We start from the raw sequence: 23,169 nt of genomic DNA on the forward strand, positions 1-23,169 counted from the left end.
TTCTGGTGAGAGCCCTCTTCCTGGCTTGCAAATATCCACCTTCTCACTGTGTCCTCACATGATGGAGAGAGCTCGAGCTGCCGTCTCTTCCTCTTCTTGTAAGGACACTAATATCATCATGGTGGCCCCACCCTCATGACCTCATCTAAACCTAATTACCTCCCAAAGGCCCCACCTCTAAAAACCATCACAGTGGAGGTTAGGGCTTTAACATATGAACTTTGGGGGTACTTTCAGTCCAGAACAATAAATTTGCCAGACTAATAGCTGCCTACTATGTACCTACTATAAACTGTGTTAATCTGTTTTAGAAGAGATACTATATCCAGCACTTCAGCTGCAATTGTATAACTGAATGTGTGGTAGTCAGTCCACTGCCATCCATTCTGATCCATTCAGTTTTCAGGGATCAGACTGGAGAATTTAATGATCATATGATGTGACCCACACCCTGCACCCTTTGAGTCATCAAGAATGGCAATCATTTCTGCCGTTTCCCCAGGATTTGACACTTTTCTTTTGGCTCGTGTGTGTGTGTGTGTGTGTGTGTGTGTGTGTGGCAATTTCAAGGGCTTGCACTTGGCCTTTCCTATTACAAATGTTCTTGTTCTATGGATCAAGGAACCACTGTGAGGGCTCTTCCAATAGCTAAGTAAATCCATTCCAATTATATGTTCAGGATCCAGGGAAGTGGCCACTGAGTGAATCCATGGAACTAGTAGATCCCACATAAGGCAGACCAGGGCGAGAACCCTATTTATCCCCTCACCCCAGTATGCCCCTGTGCTAACAGGGGAGCCATGATAATACATTGGGACCCTAGATATCCATGTCAATTGCCATGAAATAGCCATTGAAGTATCTGAATATTATGTGTATTCAGGCAAATAGCCACATATCCCTATTATATATACTTGCCGTGGTGTTTCGGGGTCCTTCCTTCCTCATGGAGACTCAGTCCCTCTTTCAATCAATGGGTTCTGGACCTGAGAACAGGGTCGGGTTTGGAAACTATGCCTTTCCATCTTAACTTTCCACTGGGGTGGCTGACCTCAGCCTTCTGCTCACCCTTTCTTGGCCCGAAGGATACAACACTCTATCAGCTTTCTCCTTAGATCCCTGTAGGCCAACCCCCTCTGGTTGCCAGTCTTGCTGCTCAGTATGGTAATTATTCCTGCTTTGCTTCTGGTCTCTGCCATTAAGGGATCTGGCATCCCCACTGCTACTAAGGAGTGTAATTCTGAAACAACGTCTCCTCCCATCAGCTCTGGTCTACAGAGGACAGCCCCCTCTGAGCCTTTCTGTTGATGTCCCCTCATCAGCATGTCCCCTACAGCCTTGGAAAACAGAGTATCCCTCTACTTTTCCAAGGAGTATGGCCACCTTGTGGGTTTTCCAGTCTTACAGAGCAGATCAACATTATTATACCCATTTCTCTTATCCTTTTGATCACTTCCTCCACGGTCTGCCATATAAACTCAAGAACCTCTGCCTCCTTTATTTATTTATTTTTAAACTTTTTTTAAAAAATTTTATTTATTTTTGGCTGTGTTGGATCTTTGTTGCTACGCGCGGGCTCTCTCTAGTTTCAGGGAGCGGGGGCTACTTTTCGTGGGGCTGCGCGGGCTTCTCATTGTGGTGCCTTCTCTTGTTGCGGAGCATGGGTTCTAGGCACGGGGGCTTCAGTAGTTGTGGCTCGTGGGCTCAGTAATTGTGGCTCACAGGCTCAGTAGTTGTGGTGCATGGGGCTTAGTTGCTCTGCGATATGTGGGATCTTCCTGGACCAGGGCTCAAACCCACATCCCCTGCATTGGCAGGCGGATTCTTAACCACTGCGCCACCAGGGAAGCCCTATGCCTCCTTTTTTTAAATTGAAACATAGTTGATTTACAATGTTGTGTTAATCTCTGCTGTACAGCAGAGTGATCCAGTTATACATATATATATATTTTTAAATATTCTTTTCCATTGTGGATAATCATAGAATATTGAATATAGTTCCCTATGCTATATAGTAAGACTCTACCTCCTTTAATGTGGGTCATTGCTTTTTTAAAGCTTTGAGAGCCACCCCAGCAATGTAATGGAACCCTCTCTTGGGACTCTTGCCAGGGTGTTAAATCCTACATCACCGGTGAATGCTCCCTTGTCAGCAAAGTTACCCTTCTCCTTAGAGTCTACCTGCCTTGGTCCAGCACGTGCAGGTCAAGTCTCCCACTTCCGGCCAGAACATGTTAGCCAGAGCCTGCAGAAACCTCAGCGTATCATTCTTTTCCTCCCTCAGCAGGTCCAAGCCTTCCCCAACTGGCCATTTTGAGATTTGACATTAGTGCATATGGCCAGGGGGAGAGGCAGAGGCAGGTCCTGAGAAGGACATACATCGTCTCTTTGAGACTTCTGCGTTGTTGTCAAGGGAGACAAGGCCTCCTTCTCAAAACAAGGCTACTCTGTAAGCCCAGAGCAGAGGCTGCATGGGAATCTGGGAATTCAAAATTCTCAAGCTCATCTACACATACCCGGAAAGCCAATCACCTGCCTCTCTTTCCAACTCCTCCTTCAGTGATGCCGTGTTGGCAGCTTGAAATTGGCCATGGAGGGAGGGCTTACACCATGAAAATCAGAAAATGCTACCAGGAGCTTCCCTGGTGGCGCAGTGGTTAAGAATCCACCTGCTAATGCAGGGGACACAGGCTTGAGTCCTGGTCTGGGAAGATCCCACATGCCACAGAACAACTAAGCCCGCGAGCCACAACTACTGAGCCCACATGCCACAACTACTGAAGCCTGCATGCCTAGAGTCCACGCTCTGCAACTGCAACAAGAGAAGCCACTGCAATGAGAAGCCCGCACGCTGCTACGAAGAGTAGCCCCTGCTTGCCGCAACTAGAGAAAGCCGGCGCTCAGCAACGAAGACCCAATGCATCCAAAAATAAATAAATTAAATAAGTAAATTAAAAAAAAAAAAGAAAATGCTACCAACCACGTCCTCCATCATCCCTGAGAGCCACTTGTTAACCATTGGCCAGCACACCACTGCCCACACTCCTCCCTCACGGGGCAAGCTTGCCCTCTCTGAAGTTCAAATACTGCTCCCTTACAATTAAGTCCTGCATCTGGTCTCCAGCTCTGTTGGCCTTTGGGTGCAGGAGACAAATACTGCCCAGGAGACCCTCCTCCTCTCCCACTTTGCTTTAAATCAAGAGATCCGAGCCTGGCATTTTCTCTTTCCAGTGCATTGTGACACTTATCAACAGCCACTCAGTTGCACAGTACTTAGGCTGACGTCCCCCCCCAGAGCCCTCAGCGCCAGACATCACACGGGCGGTGCCTTCCCTTCCATCAGCGCTCTGCCCCCACCATGGGAATCAGTGGAAGTCTGCCACCAGTACTGCTTCTGCCACCAGTGACGCTCCTCTCCTCTCGTCAATCCCGCTGCAAACAATCCACTTCCAGAGCCCCACCTCATTTCTAAGACCAGCCTGGCACCAACTTAGGGCTTAGGAGGAGGGTCCCAGAAGGTGTGCGACGAGGCTTCCGGTACCGGTCACTTGTGAGAGAGTGTGCTCAGGTGAGGCCAGGTGCATGGGTGTTGGGGTAAGACAGGGTTGGAGGCAGATTCAGATTCAGCAGAAGTCAATCCCCAGTCTGATCTCACGGGGAGCTCTGGAGCATGAATGGCGTCGTGAGTCATCCCTCCTGAGGCCGGTCAGGGTCTGCGCTCCTGTACTGGGCAGTCATTGGCTGGGGGTCCCAGTGGGAGGGCCAGGGCTGCCAGATTCAGCAAATAAAAATTCAGAATGCCCAGTTACATTTGAATTTCAGATAAACAACAAATAAATTTTTAATATATGTTCCCAATATTGCGTGACACACTGTATTTTCTCTGCCAATCCCGGAGGCACATAACCTTCCAGGTATTTATGGGTGGGGTGACTTCATAGACTGAAGACAAGTCTTAGGAGAAGGGTCCAGCTGTGAGCTGCTGGCAGCCAATTGGAGCAGCTGGGGAGCAGGTGCAGTGCCCAGCAAAGGGAATCGTGGCAGGTACCAACACCACCTATAACGTGATAGGTTATGTGCCGTGAGCAGGACCACTGTGTACTCCATACAAATACAGCCACCGCTGAGTTCTTTAAGAGTTCAATGATTAGGTAGTTGATGTTTTGAATGCTTTATAGTATGCAAAAATTGTTGGTGGATTGCTGTATATAAAGAGAGCTTTAGTGATATTTGGAGAATGAGATGGAGTGTTTGGATGGGCATCATTTATTTTTCATTTAAAACAAGGAATGTAGGCTCTTGCTCTTGGAAATTAGTTCACCAACATGTTTTCAGAGTGGCTGCAAAGTCATGAGTGTAGTTCAGCCACCTGGGGAATCCATGTGGGGAGAAGCGACAGACCTAGATTGACCAGTGGCACCATTAGCCATGGAGTAAGTCAGAGGGTAGAACAGGGCGTTTCCCTCCATCCTTTCAGACACAGCCCCAACTCTGTCTGCAGGTGGTGGGGCCGGAGCGACGGGGGGAGCATGTAGCAGAGCCCCGCATGCCGTTGTCACATGGCCACTGCCAGAACCACAGCCTCCGGGAGGTGGCCCAGAAGGGTCAGGGGATCAGGTTCCAGGGAGGCTGGGGGGCCTCTGTTCAATTCCTCCACTCAGGTCTTTTCCCCTGGAGAGCCAGTTGTTAACCATTTTCCGGCAGAGCGCTGGTTTCCATCACCTCGAAGGGAGTAAAGTCCAGCTTCTGCCTCACCTCCTGGGGGCTTTCCTGAGCCACCCTGTTGAGGGTAATTACCTATGGGTGTCCCACTGTCCCTTGCTTCCCCCTCTCTAGGCTTTCTCACATGCAGCAGAGCTGAATGACTTGTTAGTCCCCACTGTGGCAGTTCGGGTCCAGTAGGCTGTACCAGATACCCAACTATCACTGAGTTCTCTGATAGGGCTCATAATCTCACACAATAAACAGGCCAGAAGTGGTTCTCAGCCCAATACAGTGACACCCTGATGTCAGGCTCTGGGTCAGCTGTGCTGGCTGTTTTCACCTCCCCCTCATGGCTGCAAGGTGCAGCCACAGCACAAGGGATACCAACAGACCTAGTGAGGCTCCAAATGCAAGAGGGGTGGGCCTTCTGCTGCCACATTTCCCCAGGTGCCTCCCTCCTGGCAGCTCCAGAAGGGGTGGGCTTTAGGCCAGATGGGGCCATCCCCCAGTGCTGGGCATGTCGCCACCTGATCCCCAAACAAAACGGAGGGTCCATGAGCAAGAAAGAAGGGGAACCAGTGGTGGGGGGGCAAGAAACAGTGTCTGCCCTCACCCCTAGGAGCAGGCATGAATCACATGTCTGAGGTCAGGTAGGTAGCAAGTGTCCACCAGCTCCCATCTCCTGCTCCAAGTGCCACGAGGGAGCTGGAACGATGACTTCCAGGGTCCTGGCTCCTCGGGGTGGAGAGACCCTGCTGCAGAAGGAGGCTTGAGGAAGGCAGCAGCTCTCTGCACGGGCGCCTGTGTCTTTCCACCTCTAATGTGGTTCCCTGACTCTCTTCAACTTCAACTGCTACTCTTCTTTTTTAAATGACGATATAAAATGCATACAGTAAAATTCACCTTTTTAAGTATACAGTCTGATGAGTTTTGTCAAATGTGTACAGTTATGTAACTACCATCACTGTCGAGATACGGAATCTTCCCATCACCCAACAGATTCCCTCCATCCCGCCTCTTTTTCTTTTTAATAAATTTTTATTGGAGTACAGCTGCTTTACTATGTTGTGTTAGTTTCTGCTGTACAGCAAAGTGAATCAGCTACGCGTATACATAGATCCCCTCTTTTTTGGATTTGCTTCCCATTTAGGTCACCAAAGAGCACTGAGTAGAGTTCCCTGTGCTGTACAGTAAGTTCTCATTAGTTATCTATTTTATACATAGTAGTGCATATATGTCAATCCCAATCTCCCAGTTCATCCCACCCTCCCTTCCCCCATTGGTATCCCTACATTTGTTCTCTAAGCCTGTGTCTCTATTTATGCTTTGCAAGTAAGTTCATCAGTACCATTTTTCTAGATTCCACATATAAGCGTTAATATATGATATTTGTTTTTCTCTTTCTGACTTACTTCACTGTGTATGACAGTCTCTAGGTCCATCCACATCTCTGCAAATGGCACAATTTCGTTCCTTTTTATAGCTGAGTAATATTCCATCGTATATATGTACGGCATCTTCTTTATCCATTCATCTGTCGATGGACATTTAGGTTGCTTCCATGTCTTGGCTATTGTAAATAGTGCTGCAGTGCAGTGAACATTGGGGTGCATGTGTCTTTTTGAATTATGGTTTCCTCCAGGTATATGCCCAGGAGTGGGATTGCTGGATCATACGGTAGCTCTGTTCTGAGTTTTTTAAGGAACTCCATACTGTTCTCCATAGTGGCTGTATCAATTTACATTCCCACCAACAGTGCAGGAGGGTTCCCTGTTCTCTACACCCTCTCTAGCATTTATTGTTTGTAGATTTTTTGATGGTGGCTGTGCATCCAGCCTCTTGGTGTCAATCACCGCCTCCACTCCCAGACCCTGGAAACCACTGGTCTGTTTTCTGTCCCTTTGGTTTTGCCTTTTCTATATAAGTGGGATCATTGAGAATACAGTGTTTTGTGTCTGTCTTCTTTGACTTTGCATCATGCTGTGCACATATCAGCAGTCTGCCAGTCCTTCTTACCTCTCCACAGCTGAGCCGTGGTCCACTGCAGGGATGTGCTATGTGTCCATTTATTCATTCACTAGCTAATAGGCATTTGGGGGGTTTCCAGGTTTGGCTACAATGAATGAAGCTGCTGTGAATATTCAATTATGAGCTTTTGTGTAGACTTGCGTCTTCATTTGGTGGGATAAATATCTAGGAGTGATGCCAGGTGGTGTCAGGTGGCAAGTGGATGTTTAACCTTGGAAGAAACCACCAAACTCTTTTCCAAAGTGGGCTGTACCATTTTCATTCCTAATATTTGAGGGCTCCAGTAACTTCACGTCCTCCCCAACACTTGCTTTTGGCCATCTTTTAACTTCTATTCGTGCCGGTGGGTATACAGTGGCAGAGCATTGTGGTGTTAATTGGCATTTCACTGGTTGACTAATGAGGTACATATTTTCATATGCTTATTGGGCATTCTTTGTGAGGTTTTAAAAATTGGGTTATTGGACTTCCTTGGTGGTCCAGTGGTTAAGACTTCGACTTCCAATGCAGGGGGTGGGAGTTCGATCCCTGGTCGGGGAGCTAAGATCCCACATGCCTTGGGGCCAAATAACCAAAACATAAAACAGAAGCAATATTGTAACAAATTCAATACAGACTTAAAAAAAATGGTCCACATCAAAAAATGTTAAAAAAAAATGGGTTATTGTCTTCTTATTGAGTTGTAAGAGTTCTTTATATGTTCTGGACACAAGGCATTTTATCAGACATGGTTTTGCCAAAGCGGTGAGAGTAAAGCTACAGGGATCCTATTAGGAACGTGGAAACATGTTTCTATGAACAGGGTTCACAGCCTTCTGCTCCCACTGCTGAACCCTTGGGCAACAGCCCTCACCCATCGCTGCAGTCTTCCTGTGATGACACCCCAAGCTCGTCTGGGGCTGGATAGCTCAGTGACTAAGAGTCATTGAGACAGAATGCCTGAGTTTGAACCTCATATTTGCAGGGTGATAAGGATAAGTAACTTACCTTTCTGTGTCTTGATGACTGTACCTGGCACAGCACATAAACAGCCATTATTGTTGTTGTTGTTTGTTGTTGTTATTTTCCCAGCCCCATCCATCCCACCTCTGCCACCGCATCTCCCTTCCCCCTGTCCCCCTGCTGTCATAAACCATCCGGCCTTCCACTGTCTGCAGGACACAGTTGAACACACAGCCCCAACTTTTGGGCCCCTCACATACTGTCCCTGCCTGCCAATTAAGTCTTATCTACTTATCATGTCATTAAATAAGCATTTATTAAGACTTGTTATGGACCAGGCCTTGCACTGGACATTTCCATAGCCATATGAAAATAGCAGCAGCAACCACAAACAAACAAAAAACCTAGCAGGACCTGGTATTCTTGTTAAGGGAAGTTCTTTGACACCTATTAACATTTCTTCTATTTTTCTCCATCTGGTCAGGTTTTTCTTATCTTCCTGAGTCAATTTTGATAATTCATATTATTTGGAAAATCATCCCTTTTCTCTAGATTTTAAAAATTTATTGAAGCAAGTCTTACACATAACTTTCATAAGACATCTGAAGCTCCTCTTTATCTGTGGTTATGTCTCTTTCTTATCCCTGAAGTTATTTATTGGTGTCTTCTTTTATCCTTGATTAGATGACCAAGTGTTTGCTATTTTATTGGTCTTTTTAAAGATCTGGGTTTGGGATTTCTTAATCAAGTTTACTATTGTTTTTGTTTGCATGCTTTCTGTACAATTTGTTTCTGCTTTTATCATTACTGATTCCTTTATTCTTAGGTTTACTTTATCTTCTCTGTGTTGGGGATTTTAAGATCTTGAGAGGAATGCTTTGCTCATTGATTTTCCATTTATTTTTTTGTGAGTGCCTTTAAGGGCATGAATGTTCCTTGGAGTATTGCTTTGGCTATTACCCATACTTTTTTTTTTTGGCTGCACTGGGTCTTCATTGTTGGGTCTTAGTTGCTGCACGCGGGCTTTCTGTAGTTGCGGCGAGAGCAGGCTACTTTTCGTTGCAGTGCACGGGCTTCTCATTGCGGTGGCTTCTCTTGTTACGGAGCACAGCCTCTAGGCGTGCGGTCTTCAGTAGCTGTGGCATGCAGGCTTGCGGGCTCTAGAGTGCAGGCTCAGTAGGTGTGGCACACGGGCTTAGTTGCTCCGTGGCATGTGGGATCTTCCCGGACCAGGGCTCAAACCTGTGTCCCCTGCATTGGCAGGCAGATTCTCAACCACTGCACCACCAGGGAAGTCCCTACGCATACTTTTTATTTTCGGTATACTCATGGTTATGCATTTCAAAGGGATCTGTAACCCAACTCGGATTACCTGTTTAGCCCAAATGCCATTTGCAACAATCTGATTTCCTGGGTGTGCCCTCTGTGCATGTTGTTTCAAACCACTGTAAGTATCGGTGTTTCTCCAAATGCCTCTGACTTTGTCCTTTTGGCCCCTCTATCTGGAATGTTCTTCTCTGCTGGCCGCTTCCCACTCATGCATTAAGGGCAGCAGGAAGCAGTACTGAGAAATCCTATTCTCCAGAAAACCCCATCAGTCTCCTCCATGTTCCCCCAAGACTCTGTAGCTCTGCCAGTATCAGTCTGTACTTGTTATTTGCTTGTTCCTTCTGCTAGATTGTAAGCTCCTTGAGAACTAAAACCTAGTCATTTTCAAACCTCATACTAAGCACAAATTAGGTGCTTAATAATGTTAAATAAATGAGTGATTCAGTCCCCTCCCAAGCTCTATTTTTGCTCATTGGTGCTATCATTCTGAGTATTAATTAGGGCAAGCTTAATTGCTGTAACCAACACCAAAACAGGAAATGGGTCTACAGAGCAGAATTGTATTTCTGGCTCATATGATAGTCAATGCAAGTGTGAGCTGGCTGAGAGGTTGTCCTCTACATGGTAATCTAGGAATCCAGGCATCTTACATTTCTTGTCTCCACTGCCTCCTAAAGCTTCCTCATCATCAGTGTGATGAAGCCCGCAGAAAGGTAAGAAAGAATCTAGAAAAGCCACTCTGTTTGAAAGCCTGGACCAGGAAATGGTAGGCTCACGCAGGGTGGTACATCTCAGAGCAAGAGAGGCTGAGAATACAGAGTGGCTAGCCAGCCATGCACGTGGAGTTGTTATCACAGCGGGCAAAGAGGACATGGATTTTGGCCCACAGCTGGTAATCTCTACCACAGTCCACGGGTACCCTTCTTCTTACACTTAGAATTCACATTCATCCCTCCCCAAAGGTGATGAGCCAAGATCCCACACAGTCCTCGTATCCAGGGGGAGATGCAGGCATCTCCACCAGGTGCAAGTAATGCTGAGCACGGTCCCATCGTCTGGGAAGGAAAGATGAGTCACCATCCATCCTTCCTCCCTCCCTCCAGGACCAGGGGAGTGGGCAGAGTGTCCACAATCCAAATTCCTATTGGGAAAGGGGAAGAATGGAAAACAAAGAAGTGACATCCATAGTGATGATGAAATCTCACCAGGCAGGGACTGGGAAGACCTTGCCCTGGTGGGGACATGTTCCTCCCTAGGACTCCAGTTCTGCCCTCTGGGGGAGACTCTGCAGCCCCAGGGCCCACCCTTTGGGAGATTCTTCTTTGACCACTATCCTCTATGATGTAATACCCTTTCACAGCCTACTTCTTTCTGATAAAGTTTGGGGGCCCAAGGATTATCTTGTGGCTTAAGCAATCAAAAGCTTTTTCAGGGCTTCCCTGGTGGCGCAGTGGTTGAGAGGCCGCCTGCCGATGCAGGGGACACGGGTTTGTGTCCCGGTCCGGGAAGATCCCACGTGCCATGGAGCGGCTGGGCCCGTGAGCCATGGCCGCTGAGCCTGTGTGTCCGGAGCCTGTGCTTCACAATGGGAGAGGCCACAACAGTGAGAGGCCGGCGTACTGCAAAAAAAAAAAAGCTTTTTCAGGCCAAGTTCATGGGGGGGTTAGCAATACAATTCCTCAAAAACTTAGGGCATCGCATCTATTTGCTAATAGACAAATGGTGGCAGTAACTACAACCAAAATCTCTCTCCTCGACATGGTTTTTATATTGTCTTTCTTCTTAGTCCCTATTCCCCTCTTAGTGGCATCCAAAACAACAGCTCACAGTGAGAATTAGTCTTTGCCACAGGTCTGAGACCTGTTGTTTACAGAAATGACTGAACGGGGCTTCTCAAAACCTTCTTCAGGCTTATGTCCAGTTGGGGCAATCCAGAAGTAGATTTCCCTCACCCTATTCATAAGTCATATCACATCCATATAGTGTGCAGGGCACCTGCTGGTAAACATTGTTGAAAGAATGAACGAAGGTGCAAGGGTGATTGAGTGGTGATTCCATTTGGGGCAGTAAAAAACTTGCTTTTACCATAAAAATAAACAGCTTGTTAGTATTCTCTCTTTTATTATTGTGGCAAAACATGTAAAACATTAAATTAGCCATTTTAACCACTTTTGAAGTGTACAGTTCAGTGGCATTAATTACGTTCACAATATTGTGCAACTATCATCACTTTTTCCAAAACCTTTTCATCATCCCAGGCAGAAAACTCAGTAACTCCCCATTCCTCCCTACCATTCCCTAGGTAGCAACTATCCTACTTTCTGTCTCTATGAATTTGCCTATTTTGATTTTTTTTTTTTTTTTTTTTTTTTTGCGGTACGCAGGCCTCTCACTGTCGTGGCCTCTCCTGTTGCGGAGCACAAGCTCCGGACGCGCAGGCTCAGCGGCCACGGCTCACGGGCCCAGCCACTCCGCGGCATGTGGGATCCTCCCAGACCGGGGCATGAACCCGTGTCCCCTGCATCGGCAGGCGGACTCTCAACCACTGCACCACCAGGGAAGCCCCTATTTTGATATTTTATGTAAACAGAATCATACAATATTGATCATTTTGTGTCTGGCTTATTTCACTTAGCATAATGTTTTCAACATCCATCCATGTTGTAGTGTGTCAGAACTTCATTCCTTTTTATGGCTGAATAATATCCCAGTATATTTAATAATACTTTTCTTTCATCCATTCATCTGTTAATGGAAAGTTAGATTGTTCCTACCTTTTGGCCACTGTGAATAATGCTACTATGAAGATTAGCATACAAGTATATTTTTTAGTCCCTATTTTTAATGCTTTGGGGAATATACTTTAAATACTTTAGGAAATTGTTAAGCCATTATTTCTTCAAATGCTTTTTCTGCCTCCTTCCATCTCTTTTCTCCTCGTGGAACTCCTACAGTACTTACGTTGGAATGCTTTATGGTGTCCCACAGGTCTCTCGGGTTCTGCTTATTTTACTTCATTCTTTTTTCTGCTAGGCAGATTGGATAAGTTCAACTGCCGCATCTTCTTGTTCACTGACTCTTTCTTCTGCCCGCTCAAAACAGCCCTCTAGCATTTTCTTTTTTGTTGTTTTTCATTTTAGCTATTGTACTTTTCAGCTCCAGAGTTTCTATTTGGTTCCTTTCTATAATTTAAATTCTAGGGAATTGTCATTCCCTGTTTTTTCATACATTGTTCTTCTAATTTCCTTTAGTTCTTTTCCTTTAGCTCATTGAGCATGTTTAACTTAAGTTTTTTGACTGGTAATTCCAATTGATTTAATGTGTTTGACTAGTAAATTCCAGTGTTCAGGTTTTCTCAGGGATAGTTTCTATTGATTTTTTTTCCTGTGAATGAGCCGTATTTTCCTGTTTCTTTGGATGCTTTCTAATTTTTTGTTGAGTACTATATTGTGGTAACTCTGGAAGTCAGATTCTCCCCCTCTGTAAAGATTGGTTTTGTTGCTTGTTGAGGACTGCAGTTGTTCATTTGTATAGTGACTTATCCAAACTTTTTTTTTTTTCAAAATCCGTATTTCCTGTTGTATATGTTCACTGAAGTTTCTGTTCTGATTTCTCTGCAGTCAGCCTGTGACCTGACAGAGAAATCCTTAAATGTCTGGATCCAAAAAACAAAACAATACAAAAAAAATTAAACTGTTATGTATGTCTCTTTAACTCTTCTGCTAAATGCCACCAGGGAGGCTGCTGCAGCCTGAGGAGGATGAAACAAAGGCAAGCTCTGTACTGAGCCCTCAGGGAACCACCAGAATAACCAAAATGCACAGCCCAAGGTCCTGACTGCCCAAGGAACACGGGTGCCATTCCCATGGCCATGGTGGGGAATGGGGCTGGTAGCTGGTTTGTGTCCACTACTCACTTACAAACCATCAGCAAACTCTCCTTTCATCAAGCACTCCCCTGGTTGCTATAAGTGTCCAATCAGGTTTATTTTGATCATTTTTTTCTAGTGTAGTGTTTGTTTTGGTGGAGGGACTCATCTCTGGAACTTCCTACTCCACCATTTTCTGTGACGGCATCCTCTTTCCAGACAATAAGCTTCATTGGTTTACTGTGGGAGTGGCATCCAAGAGGCTGTGCCACGTGTCTGCCTCCTCAGAACACCAAAATAATCAGCAGGCATGGGGGTGGGGCTTTGGATTAGGACCTGCTAGAGATCTAGAGCTTTGGACGGCCTGTATTCTAAACTCTGACCCAGGGGCTAAAGCATCCTTTGGTAGTAAAAATAGCTACAAATTATTGAACAACTTGTATTGCCAAGAGTCTTATCTACATTATCCCATTGAATCTCCTCAGTAGCCCTGTGAGGTAGGTAAGTCGTTACCTCCACTTTACTGATGAGGAAGCTGAGGCCCAGAAACTAAGGGACTTGCCCAAGTCCTACGGCCAGTGAACTGCAGTTTTCCGACTCAGGCTGGTGACCTCGTGTTCCTGTGTCACCCCAGCGTTATCCTGCCTTCCTTGTAGGGGTCCTGGATGATCCCACAGCCTGCCTCCCCCTCCCCAACCAATGTGCCGGACACTCCCTGTTCCTCACCCACCCTCTTCCCCTACCCCTCCCATGGCCACAGCCTTTAGGTGTCCCCCTGAAACCTGGCCCCAGGCCTCCAGGCCCACCTGCTGTCAGAGGCTGCACCATGCCATGCAGACCCTGGCAGCTGCTGCTGTCCCAGCCCCACCAGCTGACGCTCCAGCATGGAAGCAGCTCCAGAGGCTGTTTCCGGACCCTCAGCATGTGCTTGGCCCTGAAGGAGCCCTCCCCCTCTAGTCAGGAAGACTAATCTTCCAGTACACCTGGAGTCAGGCTGGGCTGTAGGCAAATCCTGGCCAAGTCACTAATGGCTGTGGTATCTTGGAACTCCCTTAACTCCCACGGGCCTCAGTTTCCCCACATTTAAAATGACTGCCCTGGGCTTTCAGGCCAGTTGTGATCCACATAAGCATCTAGCACAGCAGCCAGCACGTGGAAGCCCCTGGGTACTCACCAGCTGTGGTTATCATGACCCCAGCCCACTCTGCTGTCTCTTGTTTCCTCTCCCCGTTGCCTGTATCCCTGACATGGCCACATTGCCTGACACCCTCTCACCACCAGGCCCCTGGCCTGCCCTTACACAAGGGCACAGCGAGTCTCCAGTCAACCCTGCTGTAGGCAAACACGTGCAACGCCATGCTGACCTCCAGGCCCCATTGCTTCAGGTCAGGGAGTGCCCACACTGTTGCCCAGCTGGTGCCGAGGGCCATCAGGCCATTGGGGAGGGGCTGGCATCTCCAGATCCCAGCCCCGCTTTCTTTCCCACTGGAATATGGGGGCCGGCAATTTGACACATTTAACTCTGAGCCCGCATCCTTCAGAGTCTGGGCATCAGAGCCTCTGTGCAAAAATAGCAGATAAGGCCCAAACTTTTTATTTTTCAACCTGATTTTAAAACAGTACTCCATTAATACACATTCATTGCAGAAAAACTTAGGACATACAGATAAGCAAAGAGGAAAATTAAGTCACTCATATTTCCATTATCAAGATGACTACTATTACCATTTTTCTGTATTTCCTCCCATGTGTATATTAGATATAATATACATATACATGACAAAAATGAATCATGCTATATTTTATAACTGTTTTTTCTATTTGTCTTCTATTGCTATGTAAAAAACTACCTCGAAATTTAGCGGCTTGAAAAAACAAACCTTTATTATCTCACACTGTCTCTGTGGGTCAGGAGTCCAGGAGTGGCTCAGCTAGGGTGCTCTGGCTTGGTGTCTCTCCTGAGGTTTTAGTCAAAATGTTGTCTGGGATGGCATCACCTGAAGGCTCGATGGTTGCATCTGCTCCCAAGGTGGCTCGCTCACCTGCCTGGCAAGTTGGAGATGCCCATTGTCAGGAGGTCTCAGTTTTTCTCAGTGGACCTCCCAATACAACCTGAGTGTCCTCATGATCTGGTGCTGGCTTCCCCCAGAGTAAAGAATCCAATAGAGAGAAAAGCAGAAGCCTCAGTGTCTTTGATGGGCTAGCCTCACAAGTCACGCTCCGTCATTTCTGCAATAGCTTATTAGTAACATAGGCCAGACCTATTCAGCATGGGTGGAGCCTACCCGGGGGGTTGAATGCAAGACATGGGGCTCATTGGAGGCCCTTTTGGAGGGTAGCCACCACATTCTCTTTAAACAGGATGTCATGAACATCTTTCCATGCCAATAGAGGCCGATCAATCTTACCATTTTAAATGACTGTATATAAATGTAGCATAATTTATTTAGACAATTTCCTAAGGTTGGGTGTGAGGATTATGTCCCATTTTTGGATCCTAGAAAGAGTAACCTGGAATATCCATCTCCGAATTTGTCAGATTATTTCCTAGAGATAAATTACAAAGAAAATTAAATCATGCCTGTCAGTCAGCTCCTTGAGCAACCGAGAGATGAGGGTACCAACTGGGACATAGAGAAAAGTCCCTCTGGTCCTGCTCTCAGATGCCCCACATCTCTCTCTCCCTATTAAGTCGGGAGCTCACTATCTGCTGAGACATACTAGCCCATAGTTGTGCAGTTCTGGTTTTTTTGGGGGGGGGAAGTCTAAGCAGAAACCACATTCATTCAACCTCCTCAGGACAACCCTTGAGATATTGAAGACTCTAATTATGTCCTGGGCATCCCTCTGGAGCCATTGTCTCTGAGGCCCTCCCTCTCCTGGCCCCTCTTCTCTGGACAGGTCTATCCCTTGCTGCAGGGATCCTTGACCCCAGCCCAGTGTTGACCCTCTGGGGTCACTCCCTCACCTAAACAGGAAGCGGTGAGACAGGGCACACCTCTTGTGGTGGGAGCACAGGAGAGGTGGCATGTTGCACGAGAGTCTGGCTCCGGAGGATTAACTAGTATGGGGAAGTGGGGCTGTTGGACGCCTTCCTTCCTGCCCTCACAGGTGCTGGGGAATGCAAGGAGGCAGCCCCAGGAAAGGGCTCTGGTGAGGGGTGCTTGCTGGTCAAAGTGCAAGCCAGAGAGGACACTGGAAGTCCAACAAACAAGAAAGGGCCCCACTGATCTCTGCCCAGCCCTGTCCTCTCCCACTTCCCAGAGGAGAGCTGGAGGATTTTGATCGTCTTCTCAGGTGCTATGTGCCTGGACCAAGAGAAGAGCAGCTGCTTCTTGGCCTGGCTGCTCCAGAAGGCCCCCAACTCCAAACCCAGGGGTGAGCCCTGCCCACCCTGTGCAAACAACGGCTCAGAGCCAGGGGCTGGGGGGACAGTGATCTGTCACATGTGGGTTTGGTGAAGCCCTTGGGGCTCTATTTTGGGAAGGGGATCAGTCATGTCAGGGGCTTCCTCAGGGATGACCACACTGGCCATTGGCGGGAGAGCCTGGCATCCTGTCAGGCTACCGCTCCGCAACCCCGCCCACTCCTGAGCTCTTGCTGGTTTCAGCAGGGCTCAGCAGCTTCTTGCAGGTCCAGGCAGGACGGGTTCACTCCCGGGCAGGGAGCTGGGAGTGGGGAAGGGGGTGGCTCTCAGAGCGAGCTCTGGCCTGGATTTTGCAGACCCAAAACCCAAGGATGACCTTCCCGGCCTTTTGAGGCAGGTTTTGACGATTTACAATTGAAGACCCCTGATGAAAACAAGCATTTTCTACTTGGTGGGGGCAGATGGCCCTGGGTGGGGGTGGGGCCAGTCATCAGGGTGGTGCCCACCCCGCCTCCATCTGCTCCCCCTCACTTCCCCACCCCTCCCCTCCCCACCCCTCCCCTCCCCACCCCTCCCCTCCCCTCCCCACCCCACCTCCTGGCCCCACCTACCACCATCCCTCACCCCCACCCTCCAGTCCCGCCTCTGCCCAGGGCCTGAGCCTGGCTCTCAATGACCCGACCGAGGTCTTTCGTGCAACCCCCGCCCCCCTTAACCAATCCTGCCAACCGATCCTGACTGGCCACACGGCAGGACTCTGAGGGCTTAGGAGAGGAGCGGCCCAGGAGGTCCCTGCCCTCTGCAGCCCTGCTTCACGAGGAGCCTGCCTTGCTCAGGGCCTCAGGCCTGGCCTCCCAGCCACCAGCCTGTCTCCCCTCCCAAGTACAGGACAGGCCCCAGGTGAAAATTAGCCAGAGATCCCCGTGGTCCAAGAGCAAGCCCAGACCCTTCGACCTGCATGGGGCCAGCCCCTCAGCAGCCCCGCCCTGTCTGCCCGGCTCTGCAACGTGCTTTCCTGACCTGAGCAGCGTGATGACTGCCGCCCTGGCACATCCAAGGACTGGAGCGCATATAGAACGGTTCTGCTCCCTCCGCAGAAACTCTGGGCGACGAATCCCCACCCCGGTGGGCTGAAGGCATGGGGCACCACCCCACAGCCCTCCCCTCGTGGCCCTTATCACCCCTCACTCCAGGCAGGCCTCGTCTGCCCTTTTGGCCTGGTCTGACCCGGTGGCGGTAGGCTGAGTATTTCAACAGCCAGCTGCTGAATGCTCTCTGCAGAAGCCCTGGGCGGCCTGCGCGGGCAACTCCCCGGCTAGGCGGCTCACACCTGCACGGGCGGGCCTCAGACTCCCGGCCTGCAGCCCAGCCTGCGCCTCCGCAGACAGGAGTGTCTCTACCTCCCCGCAAACCTACCTTTTGGCGCCTCAGAGAGTTGGCGATGGAGGCCACAAGGAGCTGGGTCCAGACAGCTTTGAATCTGGTAAGGGTCACCCCAAAGCCAGGGCAAGTGGTCCCCAGGGCCACGGCTGGGGCAGGTTCTTCCTGTGTGGGTAGGGCAAGTGGTTTGGTAGAGTGGAGGTTAGGGGGAGCTCTGGACCCCTTGGAAGGAGGCGCAGAGGTGCGGAGGCTAAGAGGCAGCTGGTCCCTCCCGATACCCACTGTCCAGCCTCTCCAGGAGGGGTCTCCAGGGACGGCCTCTTCTAGGGGACTTGTTCCTGGGGCTGACAGTGCTAGGCTGTCCCCTGTGCTCTGGCCTCACTATTCAACTGCTACTTGGCATCCATCTCCCCTTGGCTAACAGACAAGCCAACGTGCCTGCAGAGACCAGGCGGATTTCCCCAGCCCAACCCACCCCTTCTCAGTCTGCAGAACGTCCCCTCGTAGCGCTCAGCCATCAGTATGAAGACAGTCCTTAAGGACACGGGTCTGGACAAGGCCACAGGCTGTACAGGTTGGAAGCAAAGTGGGAGGGGCCAAGCTGGTTGGGCAGGGATGACGGGGGCTGGTGGGGCTCGGCTGGGGACACCTGCCCCATTTATGCCACAGTCAGTGTTTTGGGACCCTGCCCCAAGGGCTCTGGAAAGATGGCAGGACATCCTGTGGGGCTTGTATTTGACAGATGAGGAGACAGGGAAAGGTCTGAGAGGGCTTCCCACACCTGCACAGCAGTGGACGGGCCCCAGAGGGCCAAGGCATGGGGCCCCTGGGCAAACGCTGGGTGCCCTGTGGGCTCCAGAACCCATCCCAGTGTCCTGGAGGGCAGTATGAGCCCTGCGTGGGTCCAGCTGCAGCCATGGGATGGCTGTGTACACACAGTGGGTGACCCTGGGCCAGTTGCCGCATACTCCTGGGGAAGTGTGTCCCCAACCCGCCAGCTTCAGACTCTCCTGGAGAATCCCAGGAGAGCCAGGATGGGAGGACCCCGGAGAGCCAGAGGGCACTGGGCAGTCTGGCTCTTCTCCTGCGAAGCCCCGGGCCAGGGCACCAGAAGCCGGAGTCCTGGGGGGCTGTGGCACTGTCAGATGGTGGCAATGGCCCTGCCTGGAGAGTAAGAGAGTTGCTCAGGGAGGAGACCCCCTCCCACCATGTTTGGGTGCAGCCGTGAGCCCTGATGCTGTGTCCTGTGACCTCCTGGTGAGCAGGCAGGGGTGCAGCTATGGGGGCAGGGCTGGGGGGACAGGCTCTGTCTGTGCTTTGTTCTTCTGTGACCTGGGGGGGACAGGTGGCTTCTTGGGGTTCCTAGGCTGCTCGGCAAGACCTTTAAGCCAGCTTGCACGGACACCCAGCCTGCGCTCAGGGAAGGGCTGGGCAGCCCAGCGGGGTAGGGAGGGGAGGAGGGCTCAGAGCCAGCACCTGGGTTCAAAGCCAGCTCCGAGCATCTAGATCTGTGGCCTTGGAAAGGAAGTGGAGATGATAAAATGCTTGGGTTCCAGGGGGATTAAGCGTAAGGGAGAACTGGGGATGCCCCAAGCGGGGCCTGGTGCACAGTGCCTGCTTCTGGGGATGTTTCCACGGGGTCTGTGAGGCAGGCCTCTGCCCCGTGACTTGAACCCAACTGGCGTCCGCCTAGACACGCAGCCTTGGGGGTAAGGTCGGAGTGCCTCCTCTCAGGGTTGCAGGCTAACTGTGGTGTCTGCAGGCCCCAATGCACCCGAGAAAGGGGCTCACACCCACCATGGAGGATGCGCCCCACGGCCCCAGGGAGGGTTTCTGGAGGCCCGTGTGAGCCTGTGGCCGCCTGGAGTGTTGGACTGCAGCCATGGAACCTTCCAGCACCCTTCCCAAACTCTGCCCACATGGGCCTGGACACAGAGGGTGAAGGCATTGGGTCACAACCCCTCATGAGTCCAGGCTCGAGGCCACTGGCTGGGCTGCCATGACGGAGAGGGAGGGGATGGAGCCCAGCAGGGCCTGCGGGCTGGACCTCTGCAGGGTCAGCATCGCTTTTGTTAAGAGCCGTGATGTCTTACAGTTCTGTTTTGGGAGAGATGCCGGGCAGCCTCTTGAGGACTTCTGACAGCGGCCCTTGCGTGCGTGGCTTTGGGTGCTGGCCTCACTCTGTGCTGGCTGCAAGTGGCTGCATCTAGAAGATGAGCGGATGCCAGCCCCGCCCCCGAGCTGTGTCAAGGATGAGAGAAAGGCAGCTTGTGTAGTGCACTCACCTCAGAGCCTGGCGTATTGCAAGGATTCAGCAAATGTTAATGTTACTGTTCCTTCCTGGCGCCTTTTACTTGAAAGTGTGTGAAAGAAACAGAGACGAGGCCAGGCTGTAGGCATGGCCTCTGAGGACAGCCTGGATCGTTTCACAGAGCGTGAGGGCCTCTCCGGGGGTATGTCCTGCCAGGACGGCCTTGGGGTGGGCTGCACCCTCACCCCATCTGGGGCTGTAGCTCACCCCAGAGCTGCAGAATGGCTTAGCAAATACTGGTGTTTGACTCTGTGTGTCTTGTCGTAGACTTTATCAGCCCCATCCCTTTGTGACCTTCCCTGGGTTTAAATTCTAAGTGTGAGGTTTTGGTAAGAGAATTCGCTCCTAAGTAAGGATCTGTATGCATTAGGAGTGCTTTGGGCTGCAGGAAACTAAAGACCTGACTGACTGTGGCCTTAAGTGATTAGTATCTATTCCCACAACCGGCACTTGGAGGTGGGTGGGTCCAGGGTTGGCTCAGCACATCAGTGATGTCATCAGGGCTGGGCTCACTCTGTCTCTCTTCTCTGCCATCTATAATATGCTAACAACCTTTTCTCTTCAGCCTTGTCTCCTCGTGGTTCAGGATAGCTGCTGCAGTGCCGGTCAACACACCCTCATACAGCTATGTTCACAAAGTTAGAGGCGCACTGACCTTCCCAGAAGGCCCCCCTCCTGCTAAAATCAGGCTTCCCTTCACCTGACACTGGCCAGAACTGGGCCACATGCCCATCTCTAAACCAAGTCACCAGCAAAAGGGGATAAGATAGCTGGGCTTGGCTTAGCTCAGTCACGGGCTATCCCCTGGGCCTAGGAAGGGGCTGTCTTCCTTTGACGTGATAGCTCCCCAGGCCCCCAACAAAATGTGGGCTCTAAAAACTGAGGAAGAAGGGGCAAGCAGCCGTGTTGTCTCCTGATTGGAATTCAGAGCATCCCCACCCCCCGAGCTTACATGGAAAACTACCAGCGAGAGAGTAGGAGTTTTTTGAAGAGTGGACCCACGGCTTTTATTCGAGCAGCCTCCCTTTCCTTGTTTGTCCAAATATGTAGGGAATCAAAGTGGTCTTCTCTCCATGAACACGTGCTGTTGTGCAAAGGGGAAAGGGCAGCCACACCACGGTCCACACGCAAGGTCAGAGCAGGGTCCCTGCTTCCGGGGGACTAGTGGGCATGGGCACGGTGTTTAAGCCCAATGTCATGCCACCATGAAGGGATGAGCAAGCGGGAGGAGAACCCAACGCAGGCCGTCCACACTCATGGGAATGGCGGAATTGAATCTGAGCTTTGTGTACCAGCCTCCCTCCTGTCAATGTATAGGGACCTCTCCTCCCTCTGAGGGCCTCAGCGCCTTCCAGGCTATGGACTGCCATGCTTTAGTCCACCAGACACCTCTAACTAACTTTCACCTCTAAGTAGTGTGTCTTGACCATCACTTACGGACATGTGTACGCACTGGCCCACTAACTCCCTTAGCATAGATTCCTAGAGGTATAATGATCGGATCTTTTAGACAGTAACGCCAGCTGCCCATCGCCCTCCAGGCGGGCTCCTCCAGCCCCTGTCTCACTCACTCTCCTGGTTAGCGCCTCCCTCCTCCCCTGGCCTGGATCAGGGGTACAAAGGGAGGTGCCATGTCTGCCCTCTGCCCCTCACCCCCCAACACGCCCCAAGCTGCATTTGTTTGGAAGCTGGCGTTGGAACTGTGCTGTCTTAATTTTTCAACTGGTTGTAACTGCGGTAGTTTGAAATGATGGGCCATCCTGGACCCAGGGTCAGGGGGCAAAAGGAGACCGTCGGTGTGTGTGGGAAACACACACTCTGTGGTCCCCCTTCCCCGTACTGCACAGCCCCTCGTCCGCCCAGCTGTTCCCCATCTCCCTCCCTGTGCAGGTGGAACAGATCCTGGCGGAGTTCCAGCTGCAGGACGAGGACTTGAAGAAGGTGATGAGGCGGATGCAGAAGGAGATGGACCGAGGCCTGAGGCTGGAGACACACAAGGAGGCCAGTGTGAAAATGCTGCCCACCTACGTGCGCTCTACCCCGGAAGGCTCAGGTACCGCGGTCCAGGGTGGGGCAGGGATGGGACTCACATGGGAACCATCAGGTCCTCATCCAGAGGCAGCTCTCCCCTGGCCCCAGCAGGGAGAAGTGCCCCAGGCCCTTCCTAACAGCCCTGACTGTCCCCAGCAGCCCCGAGTCAGCTCCCCAAAATGCTGTGCCCCAGACACCAGCCAGGTCTCACCCTCTGCACCGCTGGCCCAGCCCTGGGGCCTTCAGGCTCACTCTGGCCTCAGGAAACTGGCTCTCTTCATCTCACAATGAGAAACTGGTTTCCCGCAGTCATCTGGGGGACTCCCAGCCCAATCCTGAGTCTGGGCCATTTTCCTAGGTCTTCAGGTGGGCCCTGGGCTGGGGGCAGCTTCAACCCAAGACAAGGGATTCCTGCTGCCTTCCCCAGTTCACCTTTGCCCTTTCCACAGTTTATCCTGGGGTCCCCCAGATGTCTGGCATCGGAGGCCCCTCGTCCAGCTCTTCTGATCCCCCCACCATGCCTTCCCCTCCTCCTCTCCCAGTTTGGGGGCTCCTGCCCGGCGGTGCCCATGAGACTGATGTGCTTCTCTCTGTGGCTGCAGAAGTCGGGGATTTCCTCTCCCTGGACCTGGGCGGCACCAACTTCAGGGTGATGCTTGTGAAGGTGGGGGAAGGGGAGGAGGGACAGTGGAGTGTGAAAACCAAGCACCAGATGTACTCCATCCCCGAGGACGCCATGACGGGCACTGCTGAGATGGTGAGCAGCTCGGGCTAGGGCTTGTGGGACCAGGGACCTCGGTCAGGACCACCCAGGATCTCAGAGCATGGCTAGTCCTGGTGGGAGGGCCCACCTGTCTACCAGGGGCGGGCAGAGCTGTGGGCCCAGCCTCAGGGGACCCTGCTGCAGGAGGAGGAGGGAGCTGAGAGGCTTAGGTGGACGGCCACTGGGTGTGGCCCCAGAAGGTCGCACCCCTGCCCAATTTCCCAGAAGGATCTGGAACAAGGCAGGGCAGCCAAGAGAGCACGCTGGTCCAACAGGCTCGCAGCCCATCGTTCTATCTCCACCCCACGTGTCGCCCTCACCCTCCACTAGCATGGATGCCAAGTGGCATGACTGCAATGCTAATATCTGACCACGGGGAGGACTCGGGAAGGACCACAGAAGTAGGATGAGCCCTGGGCGGAGGTGGGGAGCAGCCAGAGCCAATC

The 23,169-nt window shown here is 50.9% G+C and overlaps 1 protein-coding gene across 2 annotated transcripts in view; it reads left to right on the plus strand.

Moving 5' to 3' along the window:
• Nucleotides 1-23,169, plus strand: part of GCK (glucokinase) — a 55,474-nt gene that overhangs the window by 22,887 nt on the left and 9,418 nt on the right. The window contains exons 1-3 of one of the 2 annotated variants that reach the window (XM_060020185.1): nt 17,604-17,721; nt 21,820-21,982; nt 22,410-22,717. In XM_060020185.1, coding sequence (XP_059876168.1) covers nt 17,680-17,721; nt 21,820-21,982; nt 22,410-22,717 — 513 coding nt within the window. In that variant the 5' untranslated portion in view covers nt 17,604-17,679. Of the gene's footprint in view, nt 1-17,603; nt 17,722-21,819; nt 21,983-22,409; nt 22,718-23,169 lie in introns of those variants that run through there. The other variant, XM_060020186.1, reaches the window with a different exon arrangement.

The sequence above is a fragment of the Delphinus delphis genome, chromosome 9 (assembly GCF_949987515.2).
Source record: "Delphinus delphis chromosome 9, mDelDel1.2, whole genome shotgun sequence".
Lineage (NCBI taxonomy): Eukaryota > Metazoa > Chordata > Mammalia > Artiodactyla > Delphinidae > Delphinus > Delphinus delphis.